At 46.9% G+C, this 26,245-nt stretch overlaps 1 protein-coding gene across 2 annotated transcripts in view; it reads left to right on the top strand.

Moving 5' to 3' along the window:
* TFB1M (transcription factor B1, mitochondrial) overlaps positions 1-26,245 on the top strand; it is a 187,849-nt gene that overhangs the window by 70,514 nt on the left and 91,090 nt on the right. For both annotated transcript variants that reach the window (XM_066596065.1, XM_066596064.1), the window contains exons 2-4: positions 4,565-4,700; positions 7,530-7,681; positions 16,470-16,578. In XM_066596065.1, the coding sequence (XP_066452162.1) occupies positions 4,583-4,700; positions 7,530-7,681; positions 16,470-16,578 (379 nt within the window). In that variant the 5' untranslated portion in view covers positions 4,565-4,582. The remainder of the gene's footprint in view (positions 1-4,564; positions 4,701-7,529; positions 7,682-16,469; positions 16,579-26,245) is intronic.

Here is a 26,245-nt window from a genome sequence, read left to right as displayed (position 1 = left end):
CCGAGCTGCAGAGCCGCCACCAGCTTATGGCCGTTGTCACACACGACCATGCCCGGTTGGAGGCTCAGCGGCGCAAGCCAGCGGTCGGTCTGCTCTGTCAGACCCTGCAGCAGTTCGTGGGCCGTCTGCCTCTTCTCTCCTAAGCTGAGTCGTTTCAGCACGGCCTGCTGACGCTTGCCCACCGCTGTGCTGCCACGCCGCGTTACACCGACTGCTGGCGACGTGCTGCTGACACATCTTGATTGCGAGACAGAGGTTGCGTTGGAGGAGGAGGAGGAGGAAGGTGCTTTAGTGGAGGAAGCATACACCGCCGCAGATACCACCACCGAGCTGGGACCCGCAATTCTGGGGGTGGGTAGGACGTGAGCGGTCCCAGGCTCTGACTCTGTCCCAGCCTCCACTAAATTCACCCAATGTGCCGTCAGGGAGATATAGTGGCCCTGCCCGCCTGTGCTTGTCCACGTGTCTGTTGTTAAGTGGACCTTGGCAGTAACCGCGTTGGTGAGGGCGCGTACAATGTTGCGGGAGACGTGGTCGTGCAGGCCTGGGACGGCACATCGGGAAAAGTAGTGGCGACTGGGAACTGAGTAGCGTGGGGCCGCCGCCGCCATCATGCTTTTGAAAGCCTCCGTTTCCACAAGCCTATACGGCAGCATCTCTAGGCTGATCAATTTTGCAATGTGCACGTTTAACGCTTGAGCGTGCGGGTGCGTGGCGTCGTACTTGCGCTTGCGCTCAAACTGTGGCGCTAGCGACGTCTGGACGCTACGCTGAGAGACATTGCTGGATGGGGCCGAGGACAGCGGAGGTGAGGGTGTGGGTGCAGGCCAGGAGACGGTAGTGCCTGTGTCATCAGAGGGGGGTTGGATCTCAGTGGCAGGTTGGGGCACAGGGGGAGAGGCAGTGGTGCAAACCGGAGGCGGTGAACGGGCATCGTCCCACCTTGTGGGGTGCTTGGCCATCATATGTCTGTGCATGCTGTTGGTGGTGCCTCCCCAGCTGATCTTGGCGCGACAAAGGTTGCACACCACTGTTCGTCGGTCGTCAGGCGTCTCTGTGAAAAACTGCCACACCGTAGAGCACCTTGACCTGTGCAGGGTGGCATGGCGCGAGGGGGCGCTTTGGGAAACAGTTGGTGGATTATTCGGTCTGGCCCAGCCTCTACCCCTGGCCACCACACTGGCTCGGCCTGTGCCCACACCCTGACTTGGGCCTCCGCGTCCTCGCCCGCGTCCACGTCCTATAGGCCTACCCCCACCCCTCAGCATGGTGTATTACCAGTGATTTGATTTCCCAGGCAGGAAAGAAAGTGGCGCAAGCCTGCAGCCAAAATACAATTTTTTCCCTTGTTTTTCAAAGGACAAGCCACACTGCGTGTATTCAATGAATACTACTAAGTTTAATAACTGTGTTGTGGCCCTGCAAATGTGTCAGAGAACTGCAGTGATGCAAAGTTATTGGCTCCAGCAGATCAGGGATTTCCCATGCAGGAAAAAAATTGGCGCAAGCCTGCAGTAAAACGTAGCTGGCTGCGTCTGATTTTTTTTTAACGTTCTGCACGCAGCACACACGTACCCAGAGCCCTGAGGACTGTCAGAGGCAGGCGAAATACAATTTTTTCCCTTGTTTTTCAAAGGACAAGCCACACTGCGTCTATTCAATTAATAATGTATGTCTTCTGGCCCTGCCTACACAATTCTATCCCTGTAGTATTAATGCCGGGTGCAATGGTCTGCACAGCCGGTTTTGAGAAGAAAAAAAAAATTATGCAACACTGCTAACAGCATCCTGGACAGTACTGCACACGGATAGATGTGGCCCTAGAAAGGACCGTTGGGGTTCTTGAAGCCTACACTTACTGCTAACACTCTCCCTGCCTAACCACCACTTCTTTCCCTATTGCAGGGCGCAATGCTCTGCAGATCCAATTTTGAAAAAAAAAATAAAATACAGTGCTAACACAGTACTGCACACTATTAGATGTGGCCCTGAGAAGGACCGTTGGGGTTCTTGAAGCCTACACTAACTCCTAACGCTCTCCCTACAGCAGCTCCAGCACGATACCACTGTCCCTCAGCTAACTCACAAGGCATGTGTGGCGAGCCGCGGGAGGGGCCGACTTTTATACTCGGGTGACATCTGATCGCCCCAGCCACTCACAGCAGGGGGGTGGTATAGGGCTTGAACGTCACAGGGGGAAGTTGTAATGCCTTCCCTGTCTTTCAATTGGCCAGAAAAGCGCGCTAACGTCTCAGAGAGGAAACTGAAAGTAACCGGAACACCGCGTGGTACTCGTTACGAGTAACGAGCATCCCGAACACCGTAATATTCGCACGAATATCAAGCTCGGACGAGTACGTTCGCTCATCTCTAAACCCTACAGACCCTATTGTAATTTATTGTGGTCAGGCACCATCGAGACATGTTGTGGTGTCCATGCTAAATGGAAACTACAATTCAATTGTAAAGTCTAACAAACTTGATGCAAAAAGGCTAAGAAAATCATACCTCATTGAAAAGAAAAAGCGCATTGGCGAAGACTTTAGATTTAGACTGTAGATGACCAGTCTATACAAGTGTAATGCAGATTTTTGCTGGAGGAGGCAGTTTTCAGCATATAGTCTAGGCAGACCTTGTTTTCTAAGAATTTATAATACTATGAAAAAAATGGAGAAATCGACCATGCCGTGTACTAGCCTGTAGTGTTGGAGACCTTTTTTTGTCTGACTGGAAGGCACATTTCAGGTGTTATGTAATCGAGTATGCTGATTTCAAAAATCAAGACGAAAAAATTATCCGAAAACTGGAACACCTCCCCAAATGACTGAAAAAAACAGAAAAATTCACTGCCATGTTTCGATACAAAAAAAGACTTCAACTATCCTTCTCCTAAATAGTATATGAGTAAATGGAGTAGCCTAATGAGTATATGACTGTTGTAAAGATTGTAATTTTTTTTGTACTGTACGTACAGAAATATAAATAACAAATAATATGGTTACGATGTTTCATGTATTTTGGTGTTAATTAATAATACATAACCAATATGTTTTCTTTTTTTTTTTGTCCTGATTTTTGAAATCAGCATACTCGATTACATAAAACCTGAAATGTGCCTTCCATTCAGACAAAAAAGGTCTCCGACACTACAGGCTACTGTGTACCCGCCGGGGGCTGTTAGGGGGGTCACGAGGGGACCCGTCAGCTGATGCTGTCTGCTTCCCAATCTGTTTGAATCTTGCGAGTATACTCTGAGGAGCTCAATGGACACCACACCGTATGTATTAACCAAAGAAATGCCTGTTTAATGTACAATGTATTCAATCTTTATACGGTTCTATGGAGCGAGTAGCTTTATGCCAGATACAATTAAAATTAATAAGCACATATATTGTTTTAAAACATCTCGGCCTCTTATCAGTATGTCCTCCTCTGTGTAGGTGTTAATCGGGAGGTACATTCCTGTAAGCTTGTTAGTAAGTTTCAACTAGAATTATTTAAAGATAAAAACAGCACAAAAAACCTAGCGGTAATCCAATTAATATTTCCAGGTGGATCATTCTAACTGAAATCTAACATTTTTCTCAAGTGAAAGTTAAAATTAATACAAATATTTATGTGTATTATAGCAGACAAGCAAAGAGACAAAATGGAGTCTTTGTAGTCCATTTTTAAAGCGTCAGCCCTTACACGTATTTGCGGTTAAGCTTAAACCTTTAGCAGAAGAAGACGCAAATTATAAACACATAATTATTCTGTGAAATACACTTATCTTTCTCTATTTAAAAGTATAAACCAGAATTAACCCCTCACAGGGCTAACGTAAAAGAATAAACAGTTCCTGCAGTAACCATGAACAAGGATCCGAGTGACAAAGGGCCAAATTGTGACTGCAAGATGATAGGGTCTTTTTGGAGTGTTCCTGGTATGTAGTGGTTAAAATCAAGTTAAAGTGGTCAAAGGAAGGACAACCAGTGAAAAGACAACAGGGTCATAGGCACCCAGGGATCATTGATGCAAGTGAAGATTGAAGGTTAGCCCATGTGGTCTGATCCCACAGAACACCTACTTTTAGTACAAATGTCCAAAAAATGTAATGTTGGCTCTGTTAGAAAGCTGTCAGTGAACAGTGGATCACCGCTTACTGCAGACAGGTCAGGGCGCCCATGCTGACCCCTTCATACTGCTAAAAGTGCCTCTTAATCCCCAGATCTCAATCCAGTTGAGCATTCTGTTGAATTTCTGGAAAGACTAGATTGAGCTGTGGAGGCCTCACCGCCAACCTACCAGACTTAAAAGATCTGCTGCTAATATTTTGGTGTCGGATACCACAGGGCTTCTTTAGTGGTCTGATGAAGTTCAGGTCTCAATGCCTCCAAACTGTATTGGTGGCCCATGGTTGGCCTACACAATATTAGGCAGGTGGCTTTAATACTCATTTGTGAACATGTAAGATGTGAGCGCTAATTACCTGCAGTGAAAGGGTTAAACATCCACAAGTGGATAAGCTGCTATTTACAACTAATGTGCATTATATATACTGAATTGTCCTTTTTTGTTTCAGTCCACGAACGTTTAGAAGATGATGTCTCTCTACCGTTTACCTCCACTGCCGACCATAAGGGAGATTATAAAGCTTTACAACTTAAGAGCAGAAAAACAACTGTCCCAGAACTTTCTACTGGATCTGAAACTCACTGGTATGTTATTCTCAACGCCTCTAGTATTTCTATATCTAAAACCCATTTTAGGCCTGGTAACATGTCAGCAGATGCAGCGGTGCTCATGGGAGGTCTGCTTTTTCTCCCTTTGGCCAAAAACAGGATTGAATAAGAAAGAGATGTATGCAGCAACTAGAATGTGTGAAATGATTTATCTGCTCATTTATATTGTGCATACATATTCTAGAGCACTGTACACAGATTGTTATAAGCTACATTGGGTCCTGTCCCCATGGGGGCTCATAATCTGTATTCATGTATTAGTGTTTCCCAACTCTGGTACTCAGGGCCCCAACAGGTCATGTTTTCAGGATATCCTACAGTAAGAACACTTGTGGTAATGTCTGAGGCACTGAGAATAATTACATCACCTGCGCAATACTGAGGAAATCCAGAAAACATGACCTGTTGGGGTGCCCGGAGGACCAGAGTTGGAAAACGCACGGAAATCATACAAACTTCATGCAGAAGTTGCCTTTGGTCAGAATTAAAACCAGAATCCCATTGCTGTAAGGCAACTGTACTAGCCCTTGAGCCACCATGAACTTAATAATAATAAGTAATAATCTTTATTTGTATAACGCCAACTTATTCCACAGCACTTTTGAGATACATGGGGAACAATACGAAAATTACAGAAATTACAAGAGTAACGTGTAGTATTCAATTACCACACATGATAACAAAAGGTACAGGGGCAAGATATGGAGCAATGGGGAACACAGCAATGCGACAATAACATGTGATATACAATTTTAGGACACAGACGAGGTGTGGAGGTAGTACAGGAGGCATGTGGCAGAAAGTGTACATGATAGGCAAAAGTAGAAAGCTATAGGGAGGGGCAGGGGGCATATTGTGGAGATGCGGGACTAGATCAGAAGGTTTTGGTATGCTTCTATGAAGAGGTGCGTCTTTAAGGGGCATCTGAAGTTCCGTGCGTCCGGAATTGTCCGGATGTTTTGGGGCAGAGCATTCCAGAGGATTGCTGCTGCTTTAGAGAAGTCCTGGAGGCGAGCATGTGAGGATCGTATTAGAGTGGTGTTTAGTCTGAGTGTGTTGGCAGAACGGAGCATGCAGGCTGGTTGATGTATGGACAGGAGGGAAGCGATGTACGGTGGCGCTGCGCCATGGAGAGCAATATGGGTCAGGGTGATGAGTTTGAATTTAGTCCTGTAGTGTATGGGCAGCCAATGCAGCGACTGGCATAGTGCAGAGGCATCTGAGAAGTCGATGGATAGGAAGGTGATTCTAGCTGCCGCATTTAGTATGGATTGGAGAAGGGAGAGTGTGGTGTGGGGAAGGCCAATGAGCAGTGAGTAGTCGGGAATGAATGAGGGCGACAACGAGTGTCTTTAGCGTGTCCGTGGTGAGGAATGCCCAGATTTTAGCAATATTTCTGAGGTGCAGTTGGCATGTTCGGCCAGAGATTGGATGTGGGGGGTAAAGGAGAGGTCTGCATCCAATGTGACCCCAAGGCAGCGGACGTGCTGTCTGGGGCTTATATTAGTGCCAGATACTGTTTTGGAGATGTTTGGTGGAGGTTGGCTGGTTGAGGGCAGAAATACAAGAAGGTCGGTTTTTGAGAGGTTAAGTTTGAGAAAAAAGGAGGTCATGGTGTTAGAGACAGCTGACAGACAGTCGGTGATGTTTCGGAGGAAAATGTGCAGAGCTGTCACGTGAAGAGGTATATAACTGGGTGTTGTCAGCGTAGACATGGTATTGGAGGCCAAATCTGGTTTGTCCGATTGGGGCTGTGTAGATAGAGAAGAGAAGGGGACCAAGGATCGAGCCCTGGGGGACCCCCAATAACGAGAGGAAGTGGAGACGCTGAAAGAGCAGTCAGACAGGTAGGAGGAGAAGCAGGAGAGGGCGGTGTACTTTAGGACGATGGCTAGCGTAGGTGGTGGGGCGAGCAGTGGAAAGCAGTCTGGAAACTTCTTCCTCTGTCAGTGGTTCTAGTACAGATAATGAAAGAGTGATTGGTGCAGTGCTGAAGAGACCGGCATCGGGGCTAGCCGTGTAATGTTCAGAGAGTTCTTTTTGGATGTTTTCGGTTTTTTTTCTTTGAAGTGGGCAGCTAGCACTGAGATCCGTCACGGGGGCCAGTTCTTTGGGGCTGAGGAGGGAGTGGAATGTATCAAAAAGTCGACTGGGGTCGTGGGAAAGTGAGGAGATAAGGAAGATGAATTAAACTTGTTTGGGCGTGGTTGTAGATTTTGAGCATACATTTGAAGTGGGTGGGCTGTTTGAATTTGCCTTAAAGGGGAGTACCTGATAATCTGTGACCATTTAAGTATTTCTAGTCTTTTCACAAACGATACTTCTCTGATAGTCAGTGTGATAACTAGCAGAAGTGCAAATCACGTTCTCTAGTTAAGTTGACATTTTTGTGCTGATAGTGCTTTCTAAACTGCTGGCAACTAGGGTTCTCTCACCCTTCTAACTTGCTATTCTCTGGCTTTTGTTAAGTGACTTCTGTCTATCGTAAAACTGGAATGGGAGAAACTGGTTTTGACGGTATACTGAAGCTCATTATAGGATGAGATCCTGTGTTATACGGTGCAATCAGGGCTGCATGCGAGTCTGTTGTATTCCTTAATGTACAGATGCATTCTACCTGTTTGTGTGGCAGTAGTATATAGAATTAAATATTATTTTAATGGAATATGCTGGTCTTCTGGCGTGAAGGCAGTATTTATACTACTTTCTACAGCATTCTTTCTACAAATGGCATAATTCAATGTTTTTTTGACTTTCCTTAATATATGAAAGTTACGTTGGTTTATGAAAATCCTTGTTTTTCAGATAAAATTGTACGGAAAGCTGGGAATCTACAAAATGCTCATGTGTGTGAGGTTGGCCCTGGGCCAGGAGGAATTACAAGAGCCATACTAAATTCTGGTGCTGAAGAGCTCCTGGTAGTTGAAAAAGACACTAGATTTCTTCCTGGACTTAAGGTATATATTCCAGTACCAAGCTTGTTGTCTGCTTTAGACACCGGCGCAAATGAATGTACTAGAGGGAGGCGGGTTCCCTTCTCACAACCCCCTGTATTAGACACTCTCTGCATAGGACCCTATTTGTCTACAGTAAATGGGGCCATTGATTTCAATCTGTCAAAGTATCTGAAAAAGTCTTCTAGAATTTTAACCCCTTATTGATGGCCAATACGCTTTTTTACTGATTTCATTAATGGCTCACTACTGACAGCCCAGCTCCTGCTCTAATCACTGGGAGGAGAGAAACTTCAGATCCTGTCAGTTCAACCCCTTACATGCCACCAACAATTGCAATTGCAGCACGTAAGCAGATGACAAGGGTAGGTGGTTCTTTCTATCACACACAGCATCCTGCAATGTGATCACAAGGTACCAATGAGTTACCATGGTAGGTGGAAAGCTGACAAACGCTTCCATGTCTGCCATGTAACTCAGGCTATTAGACTCCGCCTCTGACAGAGTCTATTACACTGCTGTCGTAGGATTGGTAAAATGCACTACACACGTAATGCAGTGTACTATTCTAGCGATCGAACACATCTTCTAGTTCCCTCGAGGGGCTAAAAAATAGAGTAGAAGTTCAATAAAGTTTAATTTGAATAACAAAATCAAGTTTTTTAAAAAATATATATTTTCCCCGCAAATACTTGTTTAAATGCATAAAATACCAATTTTTATTTTATTTTTTTAAGTAGAACATAATTGGTATTACCTTGTTCTTAATGACTCAGACAATGAAAATATTTTGGTATTTATTATGCATTGTGAATGCCATAAAAATAACTTTAAGTAACACCAGAATTACCATTTTTATTTTGTTCATTTCCCAAAAAATGTAATAAAAAGCAATCCACAAGTCACATGTACCTGAAACTAGTAATAATAAAATATCTTCCTGCAAAAAACAAGCCCTCCTAGAGCTTTGTTATGTAATGGGGTTTAGAATGCCGCGATGCAGTCAGTTGTTTTTTCTTTTTAAAAGTATTTTTATTGAGCAAAAGTAGTAAATTGTTCTCATCCAGATAAGAAAGTTATGTTATATTTGCTGAATGGTGAAGGCTTTAACCCCTTCATGACATGGCCTATTTTGGGCTTAAGGACGCAACAATTTTTGGCGGATTTTCTTCTCCGTTTATCAAAAGCCATAACTTTTTTATTTTTCCGTCGACGCGGCCGTATGAGGGCTTGTTTTTTGCGTGGCGAACTGTAGTTTTTATCGATGTCAATTTTGGGTACATAGACTATATTGTAAATTTTTTTTTTTTTTTTAATGATAGCAGAGAGAGAAAATGCATCAATTCTGCCATAGATTTTTTTTTATTTTTTTTTACACCGTTAATTATGCAGCATAAATGAGACTTTCCATTTTTTCTGCAGACCGGTACGGTTACAATGATACCAAAATTCTAACTTTTTTTTTAGGTTTTCCCACTTTTCTGCAATAAAAACCCTTTTTTTTGGAAATCTTTTTTCTATTCTAAATTGTTGCATTCAAAGTCCCGTAAGTTTTTTATTTCTTTGATGTACAGAGCTCTATGAGGGCTTATTTTTTGCGAGACGAGCTGTAGATTTTATTGGTACCATTGTGGCGTACATACGGCTTTTTTGATCACTTTTATTGCATTTTTAGTGAGGCAAAATGCTAAAAATGAGCATTTTGCCTCAGTTTTTTAGCTTTTTTTTTAGCGTTGTTTTCCGTGCACAGTCAAAAGCATGTGCAACTTATTGTACGCATCGTTACGGACGCGACAATACCAAATATGTGGGGTTTTATTTTTTTTTTACCTTTTTTTATGCTAATCTGAAAAAAAGCATAAAAAAATGTTTTTTTTAATTTTTATTTTTTACATTTTTTTAATTCATTTTTTAAATCTTTCTTTTTTTTACACTGTTTGTGTCCCTCTGAGGGACTTTAACCACTGCCCTGATGATCGCTGTCATAAGGCATGGCAGAGCTACTGCTCTCCCATGCCTTATCGCTCATACAGCGATCTCAGGCATAGACAATACAGGACGCCAGTGTCTGGCGTCCTGTTGCCATGGTGACAGGCCGGGCTCTCGCGATGTCATCGCGAGTTCCGGCCGGAGACACAGAGGGAGCTGCGCTCCCTTTGTGAACTCTTTCCCTGCCGCGATCTACTTAGATCGCGGCAGGGAAGGGGTTAACAGTGGCGGGCGCATCTCTGATGTCCCCCCGCTGTTGCAGCGAGACGCCGGCTGTGACTGACAGCCGGCTCCCGCTGCGGGATAGCGCTGGATCATATGTGATCCCGCGCTATCTCCAGGACGTAAGTTTACGCCCTGTTGCGGGAAGTACCCCGCTCCCAGGACGTAAACTTACGCCCTGCAGCGGGAATGGGTTAAAAACAAAGCCCAAAAACAATGATGAAATTTCTGTACCTTTTTACCATCCATACCCCACAAAATGTAATAAAAGTTCTACAACACATTATATGGATCCCAGAGTGCGGCTATTAAAATATACAACTTGTTCCAAAAAAAACAAGCTCAATACAATGATGAAAATTGTTTGGTCCTTCAGTCACAAAATAGACCGATCACAGTGCTTATTCTGGCCACTTAAAGACACTGTGAGCTGCATGTGGCCCCTGGACGGTCATGTTTGCTTTATACTCTGTTCACACTGCATTCTTCTGTGTAGTCGGCCGCCACAAGACGTGCCGCAGAGTATTATTTATCAACAAGGAGGCCTTTGCATGACGGGTATATGTTCAGTATTGGGTCTGACCTGAAACCCCTAACTGTATGGAGGCTGTAGAGAGAAGTGCAGCCTGTACGCCGGACCCAGTGGCGGGGCGCACTGAGCTTATACCATTGCACCAATCCACAGTAATAGAAAAATGCTGAGTAGGTTTTTGTGCCATTCCTGGAACCTCTCTGTTATCAGGAGAATAATGTTCGGCATTGCAGAAAGGAGGAGACGAGGCGGCTATATATGCATGCGGGTATTTCCGTTGTAGTTTGGGGTATTACAGCACCACTACCGTAAACTACAATCCAGAGAAACACAAGCACACCGCCACTTCTCTTTGGAACGCTGAGTCTATCAGACATCTAGTGCATATGCCATAAACGTGTCCGATAGAAATACGCCTTTAAGTTAGCAATCTGGATAAAACTGAGTATCATGCATGAAACATAACACAGTTTTGCCTGGATTACTCCGTTAGATTGCTAAAAATGGCAGTCCTACCACCCTACAGTTGCACCATAGTGCTAACCACACGACACAACACATAATCGTGCCATACAGAGCTCCAATAACTGTGCCACGACTAAAATGCCACTGTCAAGAGACAGTCATGTTTTTTTGTGCTATGAGGACCCTATGGAGCAGATTTATGAAAACTGTCTTGGGGTATGTTTACACAGGACAGAAATAGTGTGGAAATCCACTGCAAATTCCCCAACATTTTCGAATCTAAAACCGTATCAAAATCCGCACCTTTGGTCTTCAGCTGGCACAGCACTCGGTACCCAGGGGCCTGTACTGAACGCAGTGCTGCTGATCAGGTGATACAGAAATGCCATCACCTGACCAGCGGCGCTGGGCTCACTAGAAGAAGTGCTCTGAAAGAAGGTACGCAGCTCATTCTGACTCTGTTTTGGATGCAGAAATGCTGCGGTATTTGCTGCAGAATTTCCGTTGCAGACATTCCACAGCATTTATACTCCGTGTAAACCTACCCTTAAAGAGAGACTGTCTTTATTGTCCGTACCAACCAAACACAGATGAGCTTTCATTTTTCAAGAGCACTGTGTGGGATGAAAGCTGTGCTGTGATTGGTTGCTATAGGCAAAAAGACACAGCTTTTGTTTTAGTCTGTTTCATGAATCATTGTGTCCTGTTGACTGGGAACTGCACAGAAGGGCATTGTGGACTATAGCTTGTGCATCTACCACAGGGGTGTCACTCATTTTCACTGAGGGCCACATCAGCCCTATGGTTGCCTCAGAAGGGCTGATTGTAATTGTAAGACTGTATATTAATAGTTGTCCCAGTAGTAATAGGGTTTCCCTGTTGTGACCACAGTAGTAATGGTGTTGCCCATAGTTCCCCCAGTAGTATAGTGTCGCCCATAGTTCCCCCAGTAGTAATGGTGTTGCCCATAGTTCCTGCAGCAGTAACAGTGTCCCCCATAGTACCCCCACTAGTAACGGTGTCCCTCATAGTACCCTCACTAGTAACGGTGTCCCTCATAGTGCCCCCACTAGTAACTGTGTCCTTCATAGTGCCCCCACTAGTGACTGTGTCCCCCTCTAGTGAAGGTGTCCCCCACTAGTGACGGTGTCCCCCACAGTGCCCCCACTAGTGACAGTGTCCCCCACAGTGCCCACCACTAGTAACGGTGTCCCCCACTGGTGACTGTGTCCCCCACGGTGTCCCCCACTGGTGACTGTGTCCCCCACGGTGTCCCCCACTGGTGACTGTGTCCCCCACGGTGTCCCCCACTGGTGACTGTGTCCCCCACGGTGTCCCCCACTGGTGACCGTGGCCCCATGGTGGCCCCCACTGGTGACTGTGTCCCCCCCACTGGCGACGGTGTCCTCCACGGTGGACCCCCCGGTGGCCCCCACAGTGACCCCTAGTGGTAACTCTGTCCCTCACATTGGCCCCTACTAGTTACGGTGTCCCCCACAGTGCCCCAACTAGTAACTATGTCCCTCATAGTGCCCCTTTGGTGATCCCAGTAGTATTAGTGTTCTATATATTGGCCCCAATAGTAATAAGTGTCCCCCATAATAGTCCCAGTAGTAATAGCAGCCTCCTATTGGTCTCTGGCTGGCTATCATCCCTACAGGCATTCCACTTACCCAGCCTGCAATCCTGGTCTGGCGGCAGCTGCTGCAGAGTCTGTGACCACTGACCTCTTAACCTGGGCATCTGTGCTGCGTACAGGACGGTGCACGCAGACACCAGAGGTCAGCGGTCACAGACTCTGCATTGCTGCTGACTGACTTCTGCTGTAGGCTGTGAGTGGAATGCCTGCTAGTTGGCTGCATGGCTGGCGGGCCACATAAAATGAGGTGGTGGGCTGGGTTTAGCCCACAGACCTTGTGTTTGACATGTTCTCTACAGGGCAGTTTTAAGGGGTTGTTAAACAGAGGCCATCAATTATTAATCACCATGGGCTGCCGCTCGAGATCCCTGGCGATCAGCTGTTCACCGGACTGCTATCAGTATGTACAGAGCTGGAAGCTGACAATACTACAGTGGCCAGGCTTTGTATTTACAGGCTTTTGAAGTTAGTGGGAACTTAACCCGTAATGCCAAGCCAGGCCACTCCAATGAGAACGGAGCTGTCAGCAAGTTACCCCCATCACATCTCCAATGACAGTAAACAGGTAGTCACTCAAGATTCGAGCAACTCCTCTTTACATGACCTGACCGACACTTTTGTATTTAGGCGAGCTAAAGCGACTTCAATGAGTAAGTGGTTTGTTGCTCAGTGTCCTGTCGGAAGCTACTTTTACACGCGATGACTGTCGTCCAAATTCACCATTTCCAGTGAGAATTCAGGCAGCAACCCCACCCCACCTGCACCCCCATTCCCCTGTGTAAATTACAATTACAGATAAAGAACATTTCTGCCTAAAGACCCATTTACACCAGCAGATGTATGCTCAAAGATCGCTCAAACAACAGTTTGAGTGACAGCTTAGAGTGATCATTTTGCATAAACTATTAAGTAGCTACTCAGCTACTTAAGTACCAATTAAGTGTGCAAATAGCCCAGCCCTATTATCTGTCTTCAGATCCTTTGTCGTCCATAGGAAACAATGCTATCATCACTCCCCATGGAGAACTTTTGATAAGAGTGAAAGACGATTTTTAGGTTGGACTGAATTTAACGATCAGCTAGCAGTGCCCGAAAAGCGCACGGTGGGCGCACATTTACACGCACCGATTATCGCTAAAACGATCGCTGATTAGCAATTTTTTTTTTTAGCGATCATCAGCTGGTGTAAATGGGCCTTAAAACTCTCTTAAATCTTGCAGTGTAGCCCAAGGTTACAGATATCTGACATTGCAGTATTACTAGGCTCTGTATGAAAGCAGCCGCAGATGAATGCACGAGTAAGGACAGGGTTAAACCTCGGTGCCGAGATATTTAAATATCTGGATTAAATGTAAATAGCTGCCTCTCTGATATTCTAAAGAAAAGAAATGTTAGGAGGGAGAAACAATCGGGCGAGTGATTCACCGCTTGCAAGCAAAATACTTGCCGGTTTCAAGCGTATAATGCACAGCTCGCACAGCACGACAAAACTAGGAATAGAAAAGCAGTGTGCAATGGAAAACTAAATTACAATGGAAGATACGTTACAATTATCTTATTTTTATGCTAAATTAGACTCATTTCCTCTGCACAGTGAGGCTGCTAATAGTCATGTTTCAGCCATTATTCTTCTCGCTGCCTAAAACCTGGGAATATTAATATGGGAAATATCATTATAGACAATTAACAATCACATCCACCTGGGATTAATCTTCAGGAGCTATATGATGGACTTGCAGCTCTGTCTCCACAGACATATGAGAGAAAGTACTGCAAAACTCCACCAACAACATAGAGCCACTCGAACTCCTCCAAGTACTTGCATGCTCTCAAGTTTACATAACCGAGGCAGAAATTGTAAGATGCGAAGGGTATTAATGAACAGAACGCCATTTGGCCAATGCTATATATCATCACAGGATTGTGATATCTTTTTGGTCATGGTCCCACATAGCAGCGTTACATGCAAAGGGGAGAAATTCTGCTGCATTTTTGCAAAACAATGAGCAACATGCTAGTTTTTCCACATTGAATTGTTCCACTACATATGAATGATGTGTTCAACATCCCATCCACATGGCTTTTACTGTACTTTGCTTAGGACGGGGCAGTGAAGAGGTTTGTGCTGCTGATGTATTGACATAAGGCCAAAAACATTCTTTACCTACCTACTTAAGTATTCAGTATTTGCACGTGTTAATAAATCTATATAGATGTTCAATGTAAATAAGCTAAGTTGTGTTAAATGCTCCTTCATGCCAATAACAGAACTTGAAGAAACAACATTAGCACATATCTAAACTTTTAGGTGACTTTTTAGAATAAGTTGTTGTGTATGTACATGAAGAATAACACTATTCTTGACTGTAATATGACTTGTTTTCTGCATTTTTTAAGCATCTTCTCCTTTGCAGGCTACATCTCAAATTCTCAGTTTTTCCTGAGCTGAAGGGTAGAGAAAAACTGCTATGATATTCCCCATACACTGCATGCAGAGAAGTTTAGATTCGCTCCCCTATCACTATCTGTCTTACAAAGAAGCAGTAGCATGGAAGACATTATAGAGAAGTACTGTGCAGTATAGATGTGATGCTAGAAGTTGTGAGACAGTAAAGCACTTAATATAAACTGCAGCAATGACTTTTTACATGTTTGTTTCACTCTCATTGGACTATTCCTCCCGCTCCTCTCCATAGACTATTATGGGCAGCATATAATCTGACCTATTAGCCCATCTTTTCTACTCGGATGGATTTTAGCAACTTTTCAGAGTTAGTGATCAATTTAAGAGGAACTGAGCCTGTATGAGTGGTGAAAGAAGTGTTTTTCTCGGATATATTACAGAGTTTCTTATATTTAAACAATACTATTAATTTATGCACAGTTTTTTTGAAAGGTTAGTAAGTATGTAATCCGTTGCTAACCCTGAGTGATGGGCAGCGGCTGCATTATGACGCACCTATTCCTAGAGTGTAAGCCCGGTCAGGAGCCGGGAATGGCAGTAACGCTGCTGCATCCCCACGCTCTTTTGTCTATTTGGCTATTAACTAAATGGCGCAGCATTAAGGTGCGTTTATATGGAATGATTATATCATTCAAAAAATCATTCAGGCTAACAAAAGTGAACAAAAAATTGTTCAGTCTAAACTCGAGCCAACAGCGAATGAGAAATGTTCTTTCCTCGTTCAGTTGCTGCAGGACTAAAAATCGGCATTGGCTCGTTAGCTTGTCATTCCATTTACACCACACTCATTCAGTGAATACGTAGGAATGTAAAACGCTGACTGAGAAGTGAACGATTCTCAAAGATGAATCCTCCTGTCTAAACAGGACGCAGAAGCATGGACAAGTTGGTGATGACGTCGCCGGCTCGTTAACTAGTGCAAACCAGAATCGTGCAGTATTCGTTCAGTATAAGAGGAGAATTATCTAGTGCCATGTAATATAATAGCCAAGCGGACCTATCATGAGAACATGTGCACCAAACATAGGTCACCATATTTTAATGACAGAGTAAGTGATCAGTTTAGGAGGAACTGAACCTGTTTGAGTGGTGAAAGAAGTGTTTTTCTTGTATATATTACAGAGTTTCTTATATTCAAACAATACTATTAATTTATGCAGTTTTAGCTTTTAAAGTTTAAGCTTCTGCTCCTCCTTTTGCAACTCTTCAGAATGTGTCACTGACAAGTGGGTGGGGCTTTCTAGACACTCTGTAAATCATTCACCAGGATTTTTTTTCTTTTTTCTTAATGGGGAAAGTACCAGCAAACTATACCGGTTTTGTATTTTGCAGGGAATAAAAGTACCTACTACAACGGTGATGGCAGTTGTAAGCTGATTGCATGTAATATATGTGCTTTTATTTATTCTTTCTCTTTTGTACTGTTGTGTGGCATTTTATAGTGATACGGTCTAATGTTCTAGAATTGCTTATTTTACAGTTATTAAATGAAGCGTCCATGGGAAAGGTGCGCATTGTTCATGGGGATATTCTCACCTACAGGATGGACAAAGCGTTCCCCAGACATTTGCAGAAAGCATGGAGCGATGGTAAGCCCCATGTAATATAAAAACTTATGCATTTTTAGTTTTGGTGCCCATGTAACCCGTCTTATGGTTTATTATCGTTGTTGTTAACTTTTCACGACCCTCAGTGACCCTAAAGGCGAGCGCCCTCTATGTTTTTCATTTTTTTGCGGCTTCTTTCAGTTGTGTGATGTCCATGCAAGTATCAGCTTTGACAGTATCAGCCATCGTGTCTTTTGGCAGCCAGGTCTTTTTTTGCCACTCAGTAATGCAGTAACATACTTCTACCTAATTGTCGGGTCATGTGAGGGTGTGGTTGATCAGCTGACGAACAAGCAAACGCTCATTGGTCAGGTGACTGCATCTTTTTATGCGGCACCAAAAATCGTCAGTAGCAGCAGCACATCTCTACATGTAAATGGGGCGTAGGCTGCAGAAACTGATGAAACTCTGTGGGGAATTGATGCTCACAGGAACAATCATTCACCGCCACCCCTTCCACCATAGTCTGAATCAGCCTGTGTAAACTCCAAGCAAACTACCGCCGATCTTGTTGATCACTTCTCTTCATTTAGGATCATATCTTTAAAATGTAAAAGCCTTAGAATGGGTTAACATACTTTAATAAAGTGTACAATTTGTCATTTTTTCAACTCCTTCATTGGTCTATTATGGTCCCAGCCAACCACTGTAAAATAAATCTTCAGGACTGCTAACTGTTTTGATCGGAAGATGAGCAAATTCCTCCGTGTGAATGCAGTAAAAAGTTTGTTGCCATATAAAATCATCGAGTAGCATTCAGCATTTTGGATCTTTTCCTCTCTTTGCTACCATGTGACTACAATTTCCACTTCATCCCAATAGTAGCCATATACAAGACTGGTCATGTGCTGTGTTTACTATTTGAAACTATAAAGAAGAATGTAGGAGAATCGCTGACTTGTACATGTGATCAAACTACCTAAAGCAACTCTCACCCTCCCTGCCGAACCACCTACCGTATATACCGGCGTATAAGGCGACGGGGCGTATAAGACGACCCCCCAACTGTCACCTTATACGCCGGTATTACAGTGGAGAAAAAAAAAATCTGTACTCACCTCCCCCGGCGTTCTGTCGCGCTCCGGCAGGATGTCGCTCGCTCCTCGTCCCCGGCGCAGCATTGCTTTCTGAATGCGGGGCTTGAAATCCCCGCCTCCAGAAAGCTAATACACACGCCGTCAGCCAGTTACAGAATGGCTGTGATTGGCTGAAGGCGCACGTGGCTTCAGCCAATCACACTATTCAATGACATCATTGAATGGGTGTGATTGGCTGAAGCAACGTGCGCCTTCAGCCAATCACAGCCATTCAATGCTGTCATTGAATAGCTGTACCGGCTGACGGCGTGTGTATTAGCTTTCTGGAAGCGGGGATTTCAAGCACCGCATTCAGAAAGCAATGCTGCGCCGGGGACGAGGAGCGAGCGACATCCTGCCGGAGCGCGACAGAACGCCGGGGGAGGTGAGTAATGATTTTTTTTTTTTACACTTTTTTTTTTTGTATTACCGGCGCATAAGACGACCCCCGACTGCAGAGCAGATTTTTCGGGGTTCAAAAGTCGTCTTATACGCCGGTATATACGGTACTCCGTAGAGAATAATGGGTGAAGTGTTAACTATACTCTTACCCTTGTCAGGCTGAGGCAGTACTAGACTTCTGAGAGAGATCATGTCATCACTGTCCTGTCGACTGATCTTACTCATGCTTATTTTATTGTCACCCATAATACATTATTATTATTAAAGGTATTATTCTAAGATTCATTTTTTATTTTATATAGCACCAACGTTCTGCAGCGACATACAGAGATTTTAAACATTCATATGAGTCCTTGTTCCCAATGGGTCCCCTAATGTAATTTCGCTATGTGGGGCACATTCACATATACACATAATCCATCAGTGTGACAGGAGAACATACAAACTATTTGCAGATTGATTCAAACCCAAGGCTAAAACTCAAGTGCTGCAAGGCAACAGTTCTAGCTGGTGTGCCAGCATGGTGACTATACCTGGTGTATTTAGGTTGTCATTAGAGATGAGCGAGCACCAAAGTGCTCGTTGCTCGAGTCGAACTTTCCGCGATGCTCGAGGGTTCATTTCGAGTAACGAACCCCATTGAAGTCAATGGGCGACTTGAGCATTTTCCTATATCGCCGATGCTCTCTAAGGTTTTCATTGGTGAAAATCTGCAAAACCCAAGAAAGTGCTGGAAACGACACAGAAACGGATAGGGCAGGTGATGGGCAAGATGCTGGGCTGCATTTCAGTTTCCCAGGTCCCACTATTCAGCCACAATAGAGGCAAGAGTGGGCCCCCCCCTCTAACAATTTTTACTTTGGACAAACCCTCATTAGTAAGCCACACCTTAGCTAAGCACCACACTACCTCCAACTAAGCACAAGCACTGCCTGCGGGACACACCCCTGCCTCTTCTCCTGGGTTACATGCTGCCCAACCCCCCCGCACGACCCAGTGTCCACAGCGCACACAAAAGTGTCAATGCGCAGCCTTCAGCTGCCCTCATGCCACTCGCTGGCCTCACAGCCACACCACCCTCATGTCTATTTATAAGTGCGTCAGCCATGAGGAGGAACCGGAGGCACACACTGCAGAGGGTTGGCAGGGCCAGGCAGCGACCCTCTTTAAAAGGGGCGGGGCGATAGCCCACAATGCTGTACAGAAGCAATGAGACATCCAATCTTGTGCCACCTCCGTCAGGAGCTGCAAACGTAGGCATAGCAATGGGGAATCCATGTGCCGCACAGTATTCATTCTGTCAAGGTGTCGCATAGCTCAATCCACACTGCAAGGGGACAGCCGTCAGCGCTCTGCCCTCTACCCAAGTCAGTCAGTGTCTTTGTGCCAGACAGGTCAAACACCGCGATGGGAACTAAGTTTGAACCAACAGCATAGGGGGGTCCTAGGGAGCCCAAGACATGAACAAAAAATTGATCTGATAGGCCAAACATGGCAGACTTGCACCGCGCCCACGACATAGGGCTCGGCCCACAGCTTCAGCAATCCTAGACAGGAAGCGGACTTTCACTGCACCAAGGACATAGGCCTCTGCACAAACCCACAGCAATCGCAGGCCTACAGCGGACTCCTATGCTAGCGTAGCTGTGCACGTCTCATTAGCGCTGTATTGCTCCTGTAGTTTGTCCCAATGCAGTGCCCCGGATAGTAGAGCTAACGTCAGATTAAATACAGGTGGGCTTCGGCCCACACTGCATGGAGCAGTCAGACCGGGGTTTTTTTATAAATAGTCACAGGCAGGTACAACTCCGCAATGGGAATTCCGTGTGCACCCACAGCATGGGTGGCCCCCTGGAACCCACCGGCGGTACATAAATATATCCCTTTGCACTGCCCTGGACAGCAGAGCTAACATCAGATTAAATGCAGGTGGGCTTTGGCCCACACTGCATGCCCCAGTTAGACTGGGGTTTTTTATAAGTAGATACAGGCAGGTACAACTCCCTATTGTGAAGTCCGTGTGGACCGACAGCATGGGAGGGTCCCAGGAAGCCACCGGCAGTACATAAATAAATCCCATTGCATTGCCCAGCACAGCTGAGGTAACGTCAGATTAAATGCAGGTGGGCTTCAGCCCACACTGCATGCCCCAACCTGACCGGGGTTTTTAATACATAGACACAGGCAGGTACAAATCCCCTATGTGAAGTCCGTGTGGACCGACAGCATGGGTGGCTCCCTGGAACCCACCGGCGGTACATAAATATATCCCATTGCAGTGCCCAGCACAGCTGAGGTAACGTCGGATTTAATGCAGGTGGGCTTCGGCCCACACTGCATTGCCCATTCAGACCGGGGTTTTTAATACATAGACACAGGCAGGTACAACCCACTAATGTGAAGTCCGTGTGGACCGACAGCATGGGTGGCTCCCTGGAACCCACCGGCGGTACATAAATATATCCCATTGCAGTGCCCAGCACAGCTGAGGTAACGTCAGGTATAATGCAGGTGGGCTTCGGCCCACACTGCATGCCCCAACCTGACCGGGGTTTTTAATACATAGACACAGGCAGGTACAAATCCCCTATGTGAAGTCCGTGTGGACCGACAGCATGGGTGGCTCCCTGGAACCCACCGGCGGTACATAAATATATCCCATTGCAGTGCCCAGCACAGCTGAGGTAACGTCAGGTTTAATGCAGGTGGGCTTCGGCCCACACTGCATTCCCAATCTGACCGGGGTTTTTAATACATAGACACAGGCTGGTACAAATCCCCTATGTGAATTTCCTGTCAACCCACAGCATGGGTGGCTCCCTGGAACCTACCGGCGGTACATAAATATATCTCATTGCAGTGCCCAGCAAAGCTGAGGTAATGTCAGATTTAATGCAGGTGGGCTTTGGCCCACACTGCATGCCCCAGTCAGACCAGGGTTCTTTATAAGTAGACACATGCAGTTACAACTCCGTGTGGACCGACAGTATGTGTGGCTCCCAGGAAGCCTTCGGCGGTACATAAATAAATCCCATTGCATTGCCCAGCACAGCTGAGGTAACGTCAGATCAAATGCAGGTGGGCTTCGGCCCACACTGCATGCCCAACCTGACCGGGGTTTTTAATACATAGACACAGGCAGGTACAAATCCCCTATGTGAATTTCCTGTGGACCCACAGCATGGGTGGTTCCCTGGAACCCACCGGCGGTACATAAATATATCCCATTGCAGTGCCCAGCACAGCTGAGGTAGCGTCAGATTTAATGCAGGTGGGCTTCGGCCCACACTGCATGCCCCAGTCAGACTGGGGTTCTTTATAAGTAGACACATGCAGTTACAACTCCGTGTGGACTGACAGCATGGGTGGGTCCCAGGAAGCCACCGGCGGTACATAAATATATCCCATTGCAGTGCCCTGGACCACAGAGCTAACGTCAGATTAAATGCAAGTGGGCTTCGGCCAAGAATGTTTTCATAGTTGGAGGAGGATCACGGGAAAGTTTTTGAGGCAGCACGTTTCCTGTCCCCGTGTCCGTGGTTATATGCACCTTCCCAGTTACCGCGTCGCTGAAAAGTTGTCGCGCCTGTGGAACCTAGTAGCGTGGTCTCGCCACCATCATGTCTTTGGGAAGCCTCCGTTTCCACTACCCTGTAACATTGCAGTAGCAGCAGTATAGGCAGAGCCGAGAATTAGTAACATTTCAGCGGTAAGAGTATGCACAAACCCCTGTAACATTTCATTGGTAGCAGTGAGGACAGACCCCACTAACATTGCATTTACAGCAGTATACACAGACCCCAGTAACATTTCAGTAGTATCAGTATAGACAGACCCCAGTAACAGTAACGTAGAAGCAGTATGGGCAAAGCAGCAGAAAAACATTTCCCTGGCAGCAGTGTAGGGAGAGCATAGTATTGGTAAGATTTCAGTAGTAGGAGTATAGACAGGTCCCAGTAACAGTAACGTAGAAGCAGTATGGGCAAAGCAGCAGAAAAACATTTCCCTGGCAGCAGTGTAGGGAGAGCGTAGTATTGCTAAGATTTCAGTAGTAGGAGTATAGACAGGCCCCAGCAACAGTAACGTAGAAGCTGTAGAGACAAAGCAGCAGATTCACATTCCCTGGCAGCAGTGTAGGGAGAGCGTAGTATTGGTAAGATTTCAGTAGTAGGAGTATAGACAGGCCCCAGCAACAGTAACGTAGAAGCAGTATGGGCAAAGCCCACTATTAGTTACATTTCTGTTATAGCAGTATAGACCTGCCCCAGTAACATTTCCGTTGAAGCATTATGGGCAGAGCCCAGTATTAGTAAAATTACAGTAGTAACAGTATACACCAACCAAGGTAACATTTCAGGAGCAGAAGTATCGGCAGATTGAAGTAACATTTCTGTTGCTGAAGTATAGTCAGACCCCTGTAGCATTACTGTGGCAGAAGTATAGGTAGGCAGAACAGAGTTACATTTCTGTAGCAAATGTGTAGGCCAACCCCAGACACAGTGGTGTACCATGAGTGCAGGCGAAGCCCATAAAAATTACTTGGATTACATTGTAGGCGAGGGCCCGAAAAATTGTTGTACCGACAGTACAAATGTCCCCCAGAAAAATTGCCCATGCCCAACCCAGAGGGCAGGTGAAACCCATTAATCGCTTAGCGTACTGTGGCTTAATTTTTAACTAGGCCTGGAGGCAGCCCAGTCTAAAAAACAATAGGTTCAGGTGGAGGTTTCAATGCTTTCATGAGAATTGAAACAGATAAATATTATTTAGAAAAGTTATATGAGCCTTTTGGCCCACAGAAAAATTGCCCATTCGCGATGATTACGTGAGGTTTCAGGAGGAGGAGCCGGAGGAGGAGGACGAATACCATACACAGATTAACAAAGTTCTTTAGGTAGCGCTGCTGTCCGCTGGTGGAGAAGAGAAGTCTGGGGAAATCCAGGCTTTGTTCATCTTTATGAGTGTAAGCTTGTCGGCGCTGTCAGTTGACAGGCGGGTACGCTTGTCTGTGATGATTCCCCCAGCTGCACTAAACACCCTCTCTGACAAGACGCTAGCCGCAGGGCACGCCAACACCTCCAGGGCATACAGTGCGAGTTCGGGCCACATGTCCAGCTTTGACACCCAGTAGTTGTACGGAGCAGAGATGTCACGGAGGACGGTGGTACGATCGGCTGCGTACTCCCTCACCATCTTCTTACAGTGCTCCCTCCGACTCAGCCTGGACTGGGGAGTGGTGAGACAGTCTTGCTGGGGAGCCATAAAGCTGGCAAAGGCCTTGGAGAGTGTTCCCCTGCCTGTGCTGAACATGCTGCCTGATCTCCGCGCCTCCCCTTCTACGTGGCCCTCGGAACTGCGCCTTCTGCCACTAGCGCTGTCAGATGGGAAGTTTACCATCAGTTTGTCCACCAGGGCCCTGTGGTATTGCATCACTCTCAAACCCCTTTCCTCTTCGGGTATGAGAGTGGAAAGGTTCTCCTTATACCGTGGGTCAAGCAGTGTGTACACCCAGTAATCCATAGTGGCCAGAATGCGTCTAACGAGAAAGGCATGCTAACATAAAGTCAGCCATGTGTGCCAGGGTATCTGGACGCAACATATGCCTGTCCTCACTAGGACGATCACTTTCAGGATCCTCCTCCTCAGGCCATACACGCTGAATGGATGAGAGGCAAGCTGCATGGGCACCCTCTGCAGTGGGCCCAGCTGTCTTTTCCTCCCCCTCCTCCTCCACGCGCTGAGATATAGACATGAGGGTGCTCTGACTATCCCGCGACATACTGTCTTCCCCCGCCTCCGTTTCCGCCCGCAAAGCATCAGCCTCTATGCTTTGCAGGGAACTTCTCAAGAGGCATAGCAGGGGAATGGTGACGCTAATGATTGCAGCATCGCCGCTCACCATCAGGGTGGACTCCTCAAAGTTTCCAAGGACCTGGCAGATATCTGCCATCCAGGCCCACTCTTCTGTAAAGAATTGAGGAGGCTGAATCCCACTTCGCCGCCCATGTTGGAGTTGGTATTCCACTATAGCTCTACGCTGCTCATACAGCCGGGAAAACATGTGAAGCGTAGAGTTCCACCGTGTGGGCACGTCGCAAAGCAGTCGGTACACTGGCAGATTAAACTGATGTTGCAGGGTGCGCAGGGTGGCAGCGTCCGTGTTGGACTTGCGGAAATGTGCGCTGACCCGGCGCACCTTGCCGAGGAGGTCTGACAAGTGTGGGTAGCCTTTCAGAAACCGCTGAACCACCAAATTAAAGACGTGGGCCAGGCATGGCACGTGCGTGAGGCTGCCGAGCTGCAGAGCCGCCACCAGGTTACGGCCGTTGTCACACACGACCATGCCCGGTTGGAGGCTCAGTGGCGAAAGCCAGCGGTCGGTCTGCTCTGTCAGACCGTGCAACAGTTCGTGGGTCTCGTGCCTCTTCTCTCCTAAGCTGAGTAGCTTCAGCACGGCCTGCTGACGCTTGCCCACCGCTGTGCTGCCGCGCCGCGCGACACCGACTGCTGGCGACCTGCTGCTGCTGACAAGTCTTGATTGCGAGGTAGAGGTTGCGTTGGAGGAGCAGGAAGGTTTAGTGGAGGTGGCATACACCGCCGCAGATACCAGCACCGATCTGGGGCCCGCAATTCTGGGGGTGGGTAGTACATGAGCGGTCCCAGGCTCCACTAAATTCACCCAATGTGCCGTCAGGGAGATATAGTGGCCCTGCCCGCCTGTGCTTGTTCACGTGTCCGTTGTTAAGTGGACCTTGGCAGTAACCGAGTTGGTGAGGGCGCGTACGATGTTGCGTGAGACGTGGTCGTGCAGGGCTGGGACGGCACACCGTGAAAAATAGTGGCGACTGGAGACTGAGTAGCACGTGGCTGCCGCCGCCATCATGTTTTTGAACGCCTCAGTTTCCACCAGCCTGTAGGGGAGCATCTCCAGGCTGATCAATTTGGCTGTGTGGACATTTAAAGCTTGAGCGTGCGGGTGCGTGGCGGCGTATTTGCGCTTTCGCTTCAACGATTCTCTTAGCGACAGCTGGACGCTGCGTTGAGAGACATTGCTGGATGGGGCCGAGGACAGCGGAGGTGAGGGTGTGGGTCCAGGCCTGGAGACGGTCGTGCCTGTGTCCTGAGAGGGCTGTTGGATCTCAGCGGCAGGTTGAGGCCCAGGGGGAGAGGCCGTGACGCAAGCTGGAGGCGGTGAACGGCCTTCGTCCCACCTTGTGGGGTGTTTGGCCATCATATGCCTGCACATGCTGGTGGTGGTGAGGCTGGTGGTGGTGGCTCCCCGGCTGATCTTGGCGCGACAAAGGTTGCACACCACTGTTTGTCGGTCGTCCAGCGTCTCCGTGAAAAACTGCCACACCTTAGAGCACCTTGGCCTCTGCACGGTGGCTTTGCGAGGGGGTGCTTTGGGAAACAGCTGGTGGATTATTCGGTCTGGCCCTGCCTCTACCCCTGGCCACCACACTGCCTCTTCCAACCTGTCCTGCGGCTGCAATTTCCTCCCACTCTGAAGACCGGTCCTCAGTTGGCTTATCACACCAGGTGGGGTCAGTCACCTCATCATTCAGCGGCTCTTCCTCCGAATCCTCTGTGCGCTCCTCCCTCGGACTTACTGCCCTTACTACTACCTCACTGATAGACAGCTGTGTTTCATCGTCATCGTCCTCCTCACCCACTGAAAGCTCTTGAGACAGTTGCCGGAAGTCCCCAGCCTCATCCCCCGGACCCCGGGAACTTTCTGAAGGTTGGGCATCGGTCACGACAAACTTCTCCGGTGGGAGAGGAACCATTGCTGCCCAATCTGGGCAGGGGCCCGAGAACAGTTCCTGGGAGTCTGCCTGCTCCTCAGAATGTGTCATTTTCATGGAGTGAGGAGGCTGGGAGGAAGGAGGAGCAGCAGCCAGAGGATTCAGAGTTGCAGCTGTGGACGGCGTAGAAGACTGGGTGGTCGATTTTTTAATAAAAATTGCGCTATGAAGCTGGGGACCCCAGAAACTGACCTCTCTCCTACTCCCGCAGCAGTCGGCTGCGATTCACCTGGGCCAGGAACTTGGCCTGTGCCCACATCCTCACTTGGGACTTTGCGTCCTTGACCGCGTCCACGCCCTCTGCCCCTACCCCTACCCCTCAGCATGCTGGATTAAGAATCGAGCAGAGACAGAGCGGTGTAAAAA

The sequence above is a fragment of the Eleutherodactylus coqui genome, chromosome 3 (assembly GCF_035609145.1).
Source record: "Eleutherodactylus coqui strain aEleCoq1 chromosome 3, aEleCoq1.hap1, whole genome shotgun sequence".
NCBI classification, from domain to species: Eukaryota; Metazoa; Chordata; class Amphibia; order Anura; family Eleutherodactylidae; genus Eleutherodactylus; species Eleutherodactylus coqui.
The sequence above is the reverse complement of the archived record's forward strand: the minus strand, read 5'-3'. Positions and strand labels throughout refer to the sequence as shown.